Source organism: Diprion similis, chromosome 6 (genome assembly GCF_021155765.1).
Source record: "Diprion similis isolate iyDipSimi1 chromosome 6, iyDipSimi1.1, whole genome shotgun sequence".
Taxonomy (NCBI): domain Eukaryota; kingdom Metazoa; phylum Arthropoda; class Insecta; order Hymenoptera; family Diprionidae; genus Diprion; species Diprion similis.
In genome coordinates this window covers 19327313-19342720 of record NC_060110.1, presented here as the reverse complement: position 1 = coordinate 19342720, position 15408 = coordinate 19327313, and the positions used below count along the sequence as shown (strand labels likewise).

General features: G+C 43.5%; 1 protein-coding gene across 5 annotated transcripts in view; it reads left to right on the top strand.

Annotated features, from left to right (window-relative positions):
- Positions 1–15408, top strand: part of LOC124407200 (nesprin-1) — a 126882-nt gene that overhangs the window by 47942 nt on the left and 63532 nt on the right. For 4 of the 5 annotated variants that reach the window (XM_046883085.1, XM_046883083.1, XM_046883081.1 and 1 more), the window contains 16 exons: positions 35–323; positions 407–926; positions 1038–1486; positions 1579–1774; positions 2217–2291; positions 3784–3936; positions 4026–6273; positions 6457–7768; positions 7858–8221; positions 8340–8948; positions 9034–9819; positions 9908–11068; positions 11541–11633; positions 11953–12738; positions 13269–13919; positions 13998–15242. In XM_046883085.1, coding sequence (XP_046739041.1) covers positions 35–323; positions 407–926; positions 1038–1486; positions 1579–1774; positions 2217–2291; positions 3784–3936; positions 4026–6273; positions 6457–7768; positions 7858–8221; positions 8340–8948; positions 9034–9819; positions 9908–11068; positions 11541–11633; positions 11953–12738; positions 13269–13919; positions 13998–15242 — 10937 coding nt within the window. The remainder of the gene's footprint in view (positions 1–34; positions 324–406; positions 927–1037; positions 1487–1578; positions 1775–2216; positions 2292–3783; positions 3937–4025; positions 6274–6456; positions 7769–7857; positions 8222–8339; positions 8949–9033; positions 9820–9907; positions 11069–11540; positions 11634–11952; positions 12739–13268; positions 13920–13997; positions 15243–15408) is intronic. The other variant, XM_046883082.1, reaches the window with a different exon arrangement.

The following is a 15408-nucleotide window of genomic DNA, read 5'->3' as shown; positions in this document are numbered from 1 at the left end:
TTCAATAATTACGTATCTGTGTTTATGATTCTAGAATCGGTGGAGAACAAGCAAATTGTTGCGCTCCAAAAGTGGCAAGATTTCGAGGATCAGTTGGAGTCACACACTCGATGGTTCCGTGCAATGGAAGCTGCATTCCGAGATCAACAGCTTCAAGCAACCCTGAAAGACAAGGAAAACCAACTAAGTGTCTTCAAAGATAAACGGGAATCTATTGCGAAACAAGAACGAGAAATTGACGAATTTGTCGATAAATCTCACGGTCTTCTTCATGCTAGTGGCGTAGATCGTATTAAGCCATTGATTTCTCAGATCAGTAACAGGTAAGCGAGTGGTTTGAAAAAATAATAAGTAACGCACCTACTATAAACTGTTTCTGAATAACTTGTAACTGATTTTATCGAAGGTATCAATTACTTCACGTGCTAAGTAAAGAGGTGATCCATCGATGCCAAACCCTCGTCGACGACCACCGAGCTTTCCAGGACAAACTGGAGGCCGTTAACGCCTGGCTCACTCCATTAGAGCAAAATTTGGCTAGTTTAAAAAAAGAGGAGGTTGGTGGTAACCTCGAAGCAAAGGGCTCTCGCCTGCAGGTACTTCTCGCAGAGCGGGAACAAGCTGAACATCGTCTGGCTGGATTGACAGCCGCAGGTGAAAGAATCCTTCCGGATACTTCGGCTCAAGGTCGAGAGGTTATTAGGCATGAACTTCGCCACGCACGTGAACGATGGGATAAATTGGCTGAGGGCATTAAGGAACAACAGAAGAAACAGGATGCACATTCGCTCCAATGGTCCAGTTACCAGGATACGCTTCAACAAACGCTGGCGTGGCTGGACAGTATGGAAAGAACTTTGAAGCAGGACTCGGCGGCTGTCTGGTCGTCGCTACAAGAAATCCGGTCCAAGTTGCTGAAGAATAAGGTAAGTAATTTCGATGCTGACAAGTTGTGGCTAGAATGTCATATTTTTGTTTTTGGAGGGTGAATATTAAGAAGAACGTTTCAATAATTGCTCATTTTTTTACTCATTCAGACAATCCATCAAGAGATCCTGGCCCATAAACGCATCATCGAAGCCATATCTGAAAAGGCAAATGCTTTGGCTCAAAGTGCCCAAACACCAGCTGACATTCAAGAGAAAGCAAAGTCGATTTCTCAGAGGTACGAAAAACTCGGGGAAGCATCTCAGAAGGGAATTTCCAACCTAGAGGCGCTCTTAGAGATATTCCAACAATTCCATGATCTTCAGAAGGCCTATCAAGATTATCAAAAGCAGCAATGGGAAAGACTTGCTAATTACACTGACTACACCGGAAACAAGGCGGTTTTACAGGCTAGATTAGTCAAAGTGATTGAGATACAGGACAGTCAGAGCGAAGGCGAACTTAAACTTCGTGTCCTGAGTGATCATGTAGCCCAAAGCGCTAGCAGCCTTCCGCCAAGGTCTCAAGAATCTATGGAAAGAGATTTGACAAACCTTAGGTCAGTTATAAAAGTCTCAGAACTTATTGATCTGAGTTAATTTTTCCAGCACGCGACATCTTGATCTAAAGTCAGCTGATGTTTGATTTCAGATTTGAAAACAAAAAGTTTACCACAGCTGTGAGCGATGTTATCCGCGGAATCGAAGAACGAATTCAACAGTGGAGCGAGTACGAAAACTCCTTGGATAGATTATTGGCTTGGCTCTCCGAAGCCGAAGCCTCTCTGAAGAATTACACTCTGCGAAATACAATCGAAGAAAAGCAGGAACAACTAGAAAAATATCAGGTAAGACAAACACTGTTGAACCTTTTGCTATCGGTTCGAAATTTCCGAGGACCGTGATAATGAATCCCGCGAGTCGTTATTCGACATTATTACACACTGTGATTGGACCGAAAGAATCTCGCGCAAGTTGGTCATATACCACTCAACGCATACAATAAAACGGAAATTTCAAGATTTTTCCATTTCAACGTACTTTTTTCACGCTTAGTCAACACTAAGAATAGAACACGAAAAAAAGAGAATGAAGAAGCGCTTGCCTTGAATAGATTTTTTTGCACGGTAATTACTCACGCGCACTTATTCGTCGTTTAAAAATATTTACGTCAACGTACAGATTTTCTCCGCATGAATCTCGATTATACCTAGGTGTTATTGTCCTGTATACCCTTTTAATGGCTTACGCACGAAGAATCCTTTACACGTACCTAATGAAATGTCTCAGGATCTGCAAAAAATAACGGAGTCTCGAGGTTCAGATGTGGCGGAACTGGTAGCGCTGGGCGACCACCTCGATCAAGTAAGAGATCACACTCTCTGGCTCCATCTGTAGGGCCCGAAGCTTGGTTGGGCTTGAATCGGGGCTGTTAGGGGCTGGGGTCGTTGCAGTATCTTATCAATTACTACTCACTTACACGTTGCATTGCTTTCAGGAAACCATTCAGTAGGCTACTTTCTTCTCGTATAATAAAGCTTCGAGCTTTCATCGGTGGCAGTTGTCGGCGGGAATGCTTCGAATTTTTCTTTCGTGGAGTACAACAAGTTTGCTTGTAATGGAAATGTATTTGTAGCCAGTTGATTTGGTAGAATTTATATTATTGCTAAAAAGTAAACAGGCTTGTTGTACTGCACAGCACATTCACGGAATCGGCGTCTAGTTAAAGTGGGATCTTCTGCATTCATTGAATACATTTTAGGTCTCTTTTTACAGTACGGCTATCCACAGATTCAATCTTCAACAACGCGCTGATTCCGAGATTGCTTCATGTATAAGTCATAGGCATAGTATACTTGGGCCCTGCATAGAAAATCGTCTTTACTCAACAGAGATTGATGATCGTTTTTACCTCGATGACAAGGGATCGGCAAATCTTGATTTATTGCACTTCTGAATGTGGGTCCTATTTGTTATTATGCCTGTGTCGTTGAAGAGCTTCCAGGCTTGATCACTGTGTCTTTCTGTTTTGTCTTGTAGGAGGATCGCGCTGTGGCCTGCCTGGAGTATCTATGCCTCTTTTTCTCGCTCTCTTTGTTTCTGGCTATTTATTTCTATGTTAACGCGTATGAAAATTAGTCTAACCAGAAAGTAGGCAGGCTTACATTCATTCATTCAATGATTGGCATACACCAGATATATGTCACGGTGAAACCATATAACTACATGAGTTTTACCAAACTTTATCCAAGCAGATTTTCTTAACCTTTTCATATATTATTGTAAAATGATAGTCAACATTAATCACGGGTACCTTCCTTTTTCAATTGTTGAAGAATTTTTCGATATACCGGTTTCACTTTTAAAGTAATCTACAGGTTGATGTTCATAGTTCTACTCGTGGCACATTGTTACTTTTTAAATAAGACTTCCATTTACATGATGTACCTCGTAACTCTTGAGATATGACATGATGCGGTTCACTATAAAGAAAATACTGACGGTGAAAATGGTCCTTATCACAAAGTGAAGAATACTCTTCCGAAACCTAGACTCTACTTTTTTCTTTCTTTGATTAATCGACCCGATTCACCTGCAGAATTTTCTTTCATTCATTATAGAATAGAGCATTTGTTTTAATTCGATTTGATTTCCAGCTGCTATCAATAGACGACTGCTATGTTCACGACATTCATCAATTCACTTCACTCGTTTATATGGCATTGGCATGTGGGTTTAATGGTAGAAATTTAACATTTGCAAGGGAATTCTTCTTTTCGTGACACTGTGATTATATACGGAAAGTACAAATATCCCGGAAAGTAAATGTGCCCTAATATCATTATGTTTTCTACAGTCGTTGATCGTGAATTTGCGCCAGAATGAAGCCGAGTTTGACAAAATGAGCGATGACTCTTCGGAACTTATACAAATTAGTGGAGAAACGAGATTCTCCGCAAGCGTTCAGCAGGTCACGTCTCGTTTCCAATCCATTCAAACAACTGCCAAGGTAAGTATCTACCGTTCTTCATGATTTGCGTATTGATCGTATCAACTCAACTTTGTTTCGCTCTAAATATACGTTAACTCGTTGTACAGGAACTGATAAAGAAGTGCGAACAAGCAGCATCTGATCACCAGGCCTACTTGGAGCACTACAAGCATTGTTCAGAATGGCTGGCAACCGCACAGTCAAAGTTCCAAAGTTCTCGAGATGGAATTTCGGGAACTCGTCAGGAGTTAATTTCTCACAGTAATGCGCTGAAGGAGCTTTTGGCGCAGCAGGCTTCAGCCAACCTTTTGGTAAACAGTACAGTGGAAGCCGGCGAACGCCTTTATCCTACCACTGGAATGGAGGGTAGAGAAATTATCCGGCAGCAACTTCTGGAGCTCCAACAAGCCATGGAAACGCTCTACGATGGTGTTGCGTCAACAGACCGTGAAATACAAACGAAACTCTCACGATGGTCAGGCTTTGACGAATGCAGCGATGGATTCAAAAAGTGGCTGGAGGATGTCGAAGCACAGCTACCCTCGGAAATCGAGCTGAAGACGACTTTGGACGAAAAGCGTGCGCAGCTTCAAGTCTATCGCACTTTTCTACACGAGACTCAGTCCCATCAACAAGACCTGTTCAACTTGCGCGACAAAGCGGACAGTCTTCCAGATCGCACAGATAAAATCGATCACGTCCTCGATGATCTTTCCAAAAAACATGCCTTTATCCTAAAGCGTGCTCAAAGTTTCGTTGAAAGATATGAAGCAATTGTTAGCGATCATCAGCAGTACAGTAAAGCTGTTCTCGACACCCACGAATGGCTTGACGCCACTCACAACGCAGTGAATCTCTGGGGAGATGCGGAACTGGAGCGCGTTTCTTTGCACACGAATCTCGACCGTCTGCAAAATCTACTGCAAAGTCTTCCCGAGGATGAGCCACGCGTTCAACAGATACGAGCGCTGGGTGAAAAGGTAATACCGGGAACGTTGGAATCTGGACAAGTAAATATCCGTTCGCAGATCGACTCATCTCAGCAGGAATGGGAAGGATTGGTATCCGCTGTAAAGTCAACTATCGAAGCGTTGGAAAACAAGCTTCAGCAGTGGAACGAATTTGAGTCATCTAAGGAAGCGTGTTTTGCCTGGCTACGCGAAACTGACACCAAACTGCACGCGGTGGATCTAAAATCAACTCTGCAAGAAAAGAAAGAGCAGTCAGAGAAACTTCGCGCTCTTCAGGGCGAAGTCAGGGCTAAGGAACTTGAAATAGACGCAGTTACAGAGCGGGCTCAACAATTGCACAAGAACATTACGTCACGGACCTCGCAGATATCCGAACTTGGAATAAAGTATCAGCAAATATCGAGCAAGGTTAAGGATCTCAACAATCGTTGGCAACAGTATTTTACCAGTCATCAAGAATTCGACAACCACTTGTCCGAGTGTATGCAGTGGCTTGAAGACATTAGAAACAAATTGGCGTATTGCTCCGACCTCAGCGCTTCGTCGCAGAAAGACTTGGAGAGTAAGATGGAAATCATTCAGGACCTACTCTTATACAAGGAAGATGGATTCTCAAAGGTTCAAGGCATCGTTGAATTGGCCCAGACGGTACTCGCGAATACCGCACCGCCTGGACATCAGGCGATAAACGACGCTCTGGCTAAGCTTCAAGAGCAATGGAGTGCCTTAGCCTCGAAAATGTTGGAAACCAAAACAAATCTGGACGATTCCATAAATAATTGGGCTGGTTTGCTGGAACAAATTCAATCGATTAATAAAACCGTAGAGTACATGCAGACTTCGGTTAATGAAATATCACAGTTCCAGTCTACAATGTCTGAGAAACGATCCCAACTAGAGCGAATCAAGACGTTGGAGGAACGCGTCCGTTGTGAGAACATCGAAGTCGACAGTCTCAAGGCCAAGGTCGCTGAGATGATAGCGAGCGGGCAACAAAGCTTAGCTGCTTCGCAGGCACAGGACATTCTAAACAAGTTTGACTCTCTATTTGAAAAAATAAAGTCGCTCCTTTCTGAACGTGAGGATCAATACAAAGACCATCGTCTTTACAAAGAGGCACACGATGATCTTATCGGCTGGCTCAGCCGTGCTCGTGAAAAAATACCATCAATGAAACAGCGATCGCTCAGTGATAAACTTGCAATTGAGAACGCTGTTGCTCCGCTTGAAAGTCTATTGAATAAAAAGGCTCAGGGTGAATTGCTGGTCGAACACCTTCAGCACACTGGTGAAGTTGTTTGCGCAAGCACCAGTGATCAAGGACAGGAAGTAATTCGAAACGAAATTCGTGCACTCACTGAGAGTTTTGAAGGGCTATTCAAAGGTACGCTGTTTTTTATTCTTCAGAAATTATTTTATCTTGAAGTACATTCAATGATATCTGAAAAATTGAAATGTCTGTCTAAATATTATTCAAAGTTGAATTTAAGTTTTGATAATTGCTACTTATGAGTCATTCTTTTTTTTTTAATCGTTTTTCTAACTCTCATATTTTTTTCATTTGTAGACATCAAGCAACAAAAAGACCAACTGGAAGCCACCGTTAGTCAGTGGAGAGATTATAAGGACGAATACGAGAGACTCAGTGACTGGCTGCAACAATTTGATATCTTAATAAAGGCACAGAAGAACGCTCTCTTACCAAACGTGAAAGAGAAGGAAAAGCAGGTGAAGGAAGTCAAGGAAATACTGGAAAACTTGCTGAAGGGACAAGAACAAATAGACAAATTCAACAAGACTGCGTCAGGGTTGTTATCTTCACATCTTGATACATACGTAAACAACCAACTAAGGCATTTGAACTCCAGATACCAAGTACAAGTGAATTTGGCCAAGGATGTCGTTAAGAAGGTAGAAACTAACTTTGCTCAACACCAAGAGTACGAAACAAATCTCGGCAAGGCTCACGCATGGATTGAAAATGCTAAACAAATTATCCGCCAAGGTACCGAAGCTGCCTCTACGAGCAGCCGAGATGAATTACAATCCAGACTGAATAAAATACAAGAACTCCTCAGAAAACGGGAAGATGGACAAAATTTGGTACATCTCACCGTAAATTGTGGCGAGAAAGTAATGCGCAACACGCGATCTGACGGCCGTGAAGAAATCAATTCACAATTGAAGGAAATTCAAAATGATTGGGAGAGATTGGTGAAGAAGATATCGACGACTAAGGTCCACTTGGAGACCAGTCTTCTTCAGTGGGCCGATTACAGCTCTTCATACTCGCAGTTACAGCAATGGATTAATGATCGTGAGGCAAAACTACAGCAGGTTTGCGAACAGAAGGTATCTAAGGCCAGGAAAGGTCTGGCTGGTCTCAGTTCACTGGCCATTGGGGAAAGGAAGGCCAATCTGCGCCAGACGAACAGCATCGTTCAGGATATCGTTGCATTCGAGCCCATGATTCAATCTGTAACGACAAAGGCTGAAGACCTTCAGCAGGCAACGCCGGCAACAGAAATATCGATCAAATACGAAACGCTTAGTAAACAAGCCCAGGAATTGTATGCTAAACAGAAAGAAACGGTGGAACAGCATCAAGCATTCATTGATAGTGGTAATGAGTTCATTCAATGGATCCGTGTTGCAAAGGAAAGACTAGGAAAATGTTCGGAACCTACCGGAGACAAAGAGTCCCTTTCTAGCAAGATAACGCAGCTCAAAGTCCTGGAGAGTGAACTTCCAGAAGGGCAACAGAAACTGGAGAAAGCTCTGCAACAAGGTAACGCTGCGTGTCAAGTGGCTGATGCTGAAGATAAAGAAATTATCGAGGAAGAAGTTGCTCTTCTACAAGAAGAGTATGATAATTACGTGTAAGTATTAAACCTAGAAATTTGATCGACATTTACCAAAATTGTAAATTGAATTCAATCGAACTAATCAATTTTTTTTTTTTTTACAGTGATTCCCTGAACAGCACCAAATCTCTGCTTGAAATTGGTATAGTAAAGTGGACTGAATATGAAGATCAGTTTTCTGAGGCCTCTGATTGGCTAACGCAAACTGAACAGCTGGTGCGACCATTTAACAAGCTGCAGGATAGCCTTGAAGAAAAGAAAACTGTACTAGAAGAATTCCAGGTTCATTTACAGACGCTGTTCGATTGGCAGAAAGAATTGGACCGTCTTAATATGAAGGCACAAATGCTTCTCGAAACTTGTGCTGATACGAGAATCTCAAACGCTGTTACTCAGCTGACCACAAAATACAACGCGCTATTGTCACTGGCAAAGGAAATTATGCGAAGATTGGAATTACATTATCAGGTAAGTTTGATACCAAGTTGAGAACTTTGAAAATCAGAATTCTAAATTACCTTATTCTAGTTCTAGAAGAAGCACTTCAGGCCATTTTCTGATTGTATGATTTTTCAAATGTAAATAGGAGCATCAGCAACACAATACCCTCTACCAAGAATGTGAAGATTGGATTGAACGAACACGGGACAAGTTGGGAGAGTGTAAAGAGATACCAAACACGTTAGCAGAAGTGAACAACAAGTTGCATGCCTGCAAAACTATTCGTCAGACTTTAGAACAAGGTCAAAACAAGCTTCGCTATGTACTTGAGTTGAAAGAAAAGGTCATTATGAACACGGAGCAGAATGGTGCAGCAAAGATTCAGGAGGATACTGAGAATCTGAAAACTGAATTTGACAAGCTACTGGGAGACGTCGAGGAAGCGAAGCAGAAACTTGCTACAAGAGCTGGCGTCTTGGAAGAGCTTAACAAAATGCACAGATTAATCGCTGACTGGATTGAAGAGGTCGAACACAAAGTACAACCTGAGGAAGGATTCCGAAATGACCTCAGTGAGAAGCGAGCTCTCCTTGAGAAGTACAAAACGGTGCAACGTGACATAAATGGTCATGCGGAGACTGTGGATCGCCTTAAAGCTCGTCTGGCCGAAGATTCAAGCATTCCAAAAGACGCTTACGAACCCACGATATCAAAGTACGAAGAGTTGAAGACCCTTGTCGTTGCTAGAATCACTGTAAGTAAACTATTGGCTTATCTTGCAGCAATCAAATACTTAGTCGATTTCTTACTTACAAATTTGATTTTTCATCTTTTTTCAGGATTTGGAGGAACAAGTGAAGGAACATGATCGCTTAAGGCAAGCTCAAAATGAAGCCGTAGAATGGGTTCGTCGCGCCAAGGTTGAACTGCAGCAACACGGTGACACTCACGGTGAGAAGGCAAAGGTCATTGAGCGGGAGCAGAAGGTGAACCAGATTATAGCATCCATGCCAGAAGGTGAATCTTTGATTAAAAAGGCGGTTGAGCTGAGTGATTCCGTCATTTTGACAACCGGCTCTGAAGGACAAGATTGTATTAAGCAAGACGTTAAGCAATTGAACGCTGATTGGGAATCACTGAAGACTCAATCACGCGACAGCGAACGAACTTTGGCAAGCTGCATCGTGACTTGGACTCAATTCACAACTGCATTTGAGAGCATGAAGAACTGGCTTGATCAATTCAGGAAAAAGGTCAGCAACGAGTCTGCCAAAGACAACAAAACCCCGGAAGACCTTGAACGATGCAAACGTATCGTTGAAGAGGCAGTTCGTCAGAAACCAGTACTCGAAGACCTAAACGATAAATGTGAGGCTCTTTTGGAAGTGAGCGCGTGTAGTTGGGCAAGAGATAAAACAGTTCAGCTCCAATCGGCATACACTACCCTACTGACAGAAGCACAAAGTCTCGTATCCAAAGTTGAGAAGAATCTGTCCGATCACACAGAGTTCCTCAAGGCTAAAAAGGAACTCGAAGAATGGCTTCACACCGCTCATGGTTCTGTCCAAGACTGTATTGGAGTTGGCGATATCGACTGGGCTAAAGATAAGCTGGAAACTACACGTGTAAGTACCCAAAAAAATTTATTCAAAAGTTTGGTAGTTATTCAGGGAGGGGTTCATTGTAAATACTCACTTTTGTTGATAATTTTAGCTCGTTGCAACACGAATAACCGAGGGCCAACATTTGCTATCAACGTTGCAAGACGCGTTTGCAAAAGCGATAAATACCGCTCTTCCGGAACAACAAGAGCAGCTGCGAACTGACATGGCAGATCTACGTTCTAGCTGGGAGCAGCTCAGCATGGATCTCAACAGCATTCAGGCTCAAGTGAAATCGGTTCTAAGTCGGTGGGAGGACTATGCAGATTCTCGAGCACGATTCGAAAAATGGCTGAGCGAAGCTGAAGAATCCGTCAAGGTTCTTCCCGAGACGAAAGGTGAGCTTGGAGAAATGAAAAGACTTCTGGAGAGGACCAAGCATGCTCAAGACGAAGTGAAGGGCAAACGATCTGACCTTGACCACCTGCTGACTGAGGCTGACGAATTATCCAGCTGGGCGAAGAACAGTACCACCAAGGAACAGACTAAGCTGTTGCTAAATCGGTGGGAGAAACTGGGTAGTCACGTTCAGGAGCGGAAACGACTCCTTGAAGAGGAACTCCAGGAGTACAACGGATACCACGCGGCCCTTCAGGAAACTGAAAAATGGTTACTGCAAATCTCATTCCAGCTCATGGCTCATAACTCATTATACATCACGAATAAGGATCAGACAATTGAGCAGATAAAACAGCACGAGGTTTTGCTTGAAGAGATTCAAAAGTATCAGACTACTCTCGATGATCTTAGAGCGAAAGGATCCGGTCAGATAAAACGCTACGTTTCAGCCGCTCCGGGGATTGAATCAACCATCGAAACGCAGCTTCAGAATGTGCAGGAAAGCTACAATGCTCTCCTGGGAACTGCACTTCAGATAAAGAATCGATTGTCCGAGTCTTTAGCGAAGTTCCAAGAGTATGAAAACACCCTTGAAAGCATAATGAAAAATCTGGACACTTACGAGCCGGAAATTGCTCAAGAATTGGAAGCGCCGATTGATAATCTAGAGGATGCACAGCGCAGCTTGGAGAGTGCGAGAATACTTCACAATAAGTTGCAGTCCGAAAAAGCGCGCCTTGCCTTAGCTGTAGAAGCCTGCGAAGCCGCTGCTGCGTGCGTTTCTCGACCCGGAAGTCCGCTCGACGCACCGCCTGTACAAATTCCAGCCAGAGAAGTCGAAGTGCGAACTCGGCTCGAAGACCTCATAGACCAGGTACGAGTTCCGAAAGCTTTGTTGAGTCTCCGTAGCTGTAATATGCACCGTATTTGTTAGCGTTGTTTTGATTTGATTATCCCACTTAGAAGTAGGGTTCTTATCAGCTAATTTTCTCCTGAATGATGACTAATTTGTATTCTTCTGTAATTTGTTAGTCATCTTTTTTCAATTGATTCCATAAACAGTTACATGGAATTCTGATTTGTGACCTGTTTGCACGTTACTGATAATTTGATGGTTGATTTTGTGTTTTTGATTTTTATCGTCGCATGAACTGTTGACTGAAGCTAAGAACACAGTATGGTATCTTAGCAAATAAGATTTTTTTTAATTCAGTGTAGTATTAAGTATGAGATATTGAGAGCACAGTTAATCTGATCTTGCTTTAATTTTGTTACTAATCTATTTTTGATTGTTTTTGCATGATGTTTGACGTGAATTGTTGTGTTCTGTTCACTCTTCAAAACAGAAAAAAAACGAGGATTCAGGAAGACTGAAAGCTCTGCTAGATATTATTGAGCGCAACGGCTTCTTAGCGAAACTTAATTACATGTATGACAAGGTTTGCATCACTTTTATGTTTTTATTTCGCTATGTTTAAGAACATATTTTCACGATTACCGCATTTTTGTAAATTATTTTATTTTCGTAACGTTTTCTCGTATTTAACACGGCTTGATTTTTCCCTAAGAGATCTAATTGAAATCCAGTAGCAATAGCAACGTATTAGTATCATTGAAAATGTCAAAAAATTGTTTTCTTTTTCGGCTATGAAAATGTTAATTTTGAACCGAATTATTCCAACTCGCATGAATCAATCATTTCGTTCATGCAAACACAAAGTATTAATTTTTGAACATCAACGCATTCCGTGACTACAGATGCAAACGCACTTGACAACAGTCACCGAAGCGGTTGGTTCTCTTGAGGAACGTGCCCATCAGCGGAACGCCCTGAGTGTTTGGGTGAACCAGCAGCGGGCTCTTTGCGCCGAGTGGAAGTCAAGACCAGCGAAATTGCGGCCTGAAGCTGCACACACCGAGCTTCAAGCGATGAACGAATTACTGGCTGGGGTTGGAGAGCGTCGAACTCGAGCCCTCACAGAGCTTTCCTCGGCTCAGGGAGGTCAAACGGACGACCTTGAATCAGGCCTCAACAAGTTAGAGGGAGAATTGATCGAGGCTATAGCCGGCAAGCAGGCAACCCAAGATCTAATCCAGAGGTACAGATCCCACGTTCAGGACATCCAGACTTGGTTCGATAATTTATCGAAGAGAGCAGACGTTGTGGACAAGGGCAGTGGTCTGACAATTGCTCAAAAGATCTCCACCGTTCAAGAAATCACCGCCGAATTCGAGTCTCAGGGTCCAGGTAAGCTGGACGAGGTCAAGAAGCTTGGTGACCTGGTTATGGACTCGGTCAGCAATCTTGACTCCCAGCAAATTGAGGAGCAGATAAAATCAGTCGAGAGGAGATACGGTGACATAGGTAAGAAGCTTCAGCGCAAGAGTCAAGTGCTGGATATGACCGCTCAAGGCATTGAAGCCACGAGACGTGAAATTGAAGAAAACAGAAAATGGGTGGCTGAGAAAAAGCAAGTAGCCAGAACATCCGAGCCCATTGGTTACGAGAGCAGAATGGCCGACGAGAAACTTCTGTCACTCAAGGCAAGTGTATCAAACTTCTATTAGTAATATTGACCTTTCTTCGAACATCCTAAAGGTTCCTATAGAGACACTTTTCAGCGCCACTTTCTGTGCGTGAGAATTTTTTTAATACCACTTGGTAGTGTTTGTATGATATATGATAGTTTATCTATTGATTGATCACCTCCAGCTCAATTACAGAACGTCGTTATCAATTTACATTTAAATGTGCGGCATTGATAGTAACGCCCGAAAATCTTTCTCGCTTTCTCTCACGATGTTTGACCAAAGAAAGATATTATTTAGCGCAGGAATCGGTATTAATGACAATGTAGAAAGTCGGTTTATCTGTGAATTCTGATGCTTAAGCCGTTTATCAGTGACTACCTGAAGATGATAAATCGTTTGATTCCTTGAATACCCGCGTGCACTCGAACGTTACATTATTTATGATTCGCGGTTGATTGCAGAGCTGCACAATCTACAGCGTCTCAACATTGCCACCTACAGTTCCACAATTCATTCTGACATTTGAGACAATTAAATTACAGGCACTGCTCAAGGAGGCTGAGGGAAAACAGGTCCTGATTGGAACACTGGAGAAGAGGGTCAGCAACATGCAAAATGAGTTGGAAACCAGTGAACAACAACAACTCGAATCAGATACGCGAGGGCTACGCGGTGAGCAGGCAGAGCTGTGCTCCATCCTGAGGGAAGAAGTTTCGGGTACCACAGCGGCTGCAGAAGCTCGACGGAAGCTCGAAACGGACTTGGAGCGCGCTCGACTGTGGATAAAGGCGAAGAGCAGCGACCTGAAGAAGCTCAGTGGCTACTTACCGTTGAAAGCGAAAAAAGTAGAGCAAGATATTAGCCAGCACCATGGTTTTGAATCCGACATTGCAAACTTCAACGAGACCGAACTCAACGATGTCCTCAAGCAAGGTAACGCGCTGCTCAAAGATTGTACCGACGAGGATCGCAGCCGGCTTCAGGCCGTGCTAAATTCCATTAACGAAGAGTATGACGCGCTGAAGAAAGAAGCTCAGGAGAAACAGGCGGCCCTTGCCGATCTTCTCCAAGGACGAAAGGCCTTCGAAAACGACTTGGATAGGTGCCAACGATGGATTAACGAAGCTGAGGTCGCAACGTCCGTGGAACTCCGTACTACTAGTGTCGATGTCCTTCGCGAACAACTGGCCAAGGTAAGCGAGGTTTTACTCGTTTAAATTACGCAATCATTTTTGCTACGATAAGCATATTCTTTATCACCTTATTTTCAGTACGACCGACTAAAGAAAGAAGCGAACGAGTACGCCGACGAAATCGAGAATATAACGCAGCAAGGAAAATCGATCCTTCCGACAATTAGCGACGCCGATAAACTGGAGCTTAGTGAACAACTCAAGAACTTGAAAGACTCGCATCGCAGAGTAGCTGGCATAATAAATGAGAGAGCCTTGGCCCTCCAAGCTAGTATAGCCGAAGCTGAAGAAGCAGCTGCGAGAGTCGCAGAGGCGGTACAGTTCATGACTGACATACAACGAGAGCTCCAAGAGCTGAATAAGCCGATAGGATCACGTGCCGAAGACGTTGAAGGCATGTTAGCCACTTACGAACGAATCTTAGGAGACCTGAAGGCCAACAAAGCGAAGTTGGCTGATCTGCAGTCTGGAAACGTCGGTGATCTTCACGGCGTTGTGAGCCAGCAGGATGACCTGATCAGAGCGCTTGAATCCCAGATAGCAAAATTGCGCCAACTGCTTCTGCTTAGGCAACAGTTCATTGCTTTGGTAACAGAGATCATGACCTTCATTACGAAGTACACTGGGGTCGTTAGAGATATTGAAAAGTCAGGCCAGACGACGGAGGAAAAGATCAAACGCTACGACGACGTGATTCTAAAGATTCAGGAATGCGAAGCGACTTTGGCGAGCGCCACTGACAAGGGGCAGCAAATCGCAGCCGAAGGATCAGCGGCCGATCGAAACAACGTGACTGAACAACTTCAGTCCCTCAAACAGCAACTTCAGTCACTGAGACGTGCCGTTGAGTCTCAACGCGAACAACACGAGTTAGCCGCTGCCGAACACAGGCGATTGGCGAACGAGTTGGCAGATATTCTCGACTGGCTACAAAGCAAGGAAAAGGACGTTAAATCTCGTCCACTTCTTGAACGGGACTCGGCCAACGTTGATGCGGAACTGAAGAAGCACAAGGAACTCTGCGACAGTGTTAATGAAAATCTGGAGAGAATACGCGTCCTGAAGGAGTCCGTGCGCCACGATGAAGGCATGCCTGGTTCGCTGAAGGAGATGCTCAGCGAGGCTGCTTCTCTGATGACATCGCTTCCTCGGGAAATGGACGATCGTGGTGCCTACCTTGAAACAAACAGACAAATGCGTCTTGACTACGCGGCTTTGACAGACAAACTTCACGCTTGGGTTAGGGAAGCTGATATCAGATTACAGAGCGATAAGGACGGCCTTGACTTTGAAAATATACTGGCCGACTTGGAGGAGCACAAGGTATTTGTCGGCTAACTTTTACTTATCAATAATAAGCTGTCAAAGAGTTACATTTATTATGTATCTCATTTTTCCTCAGCTTTGTACGAATCTTAGACAATTCTCAAAACAGTCAACTTTTTGACAGTCTTACTGTTGGTTTTTTCGTGCTGACTCAATTTTTACA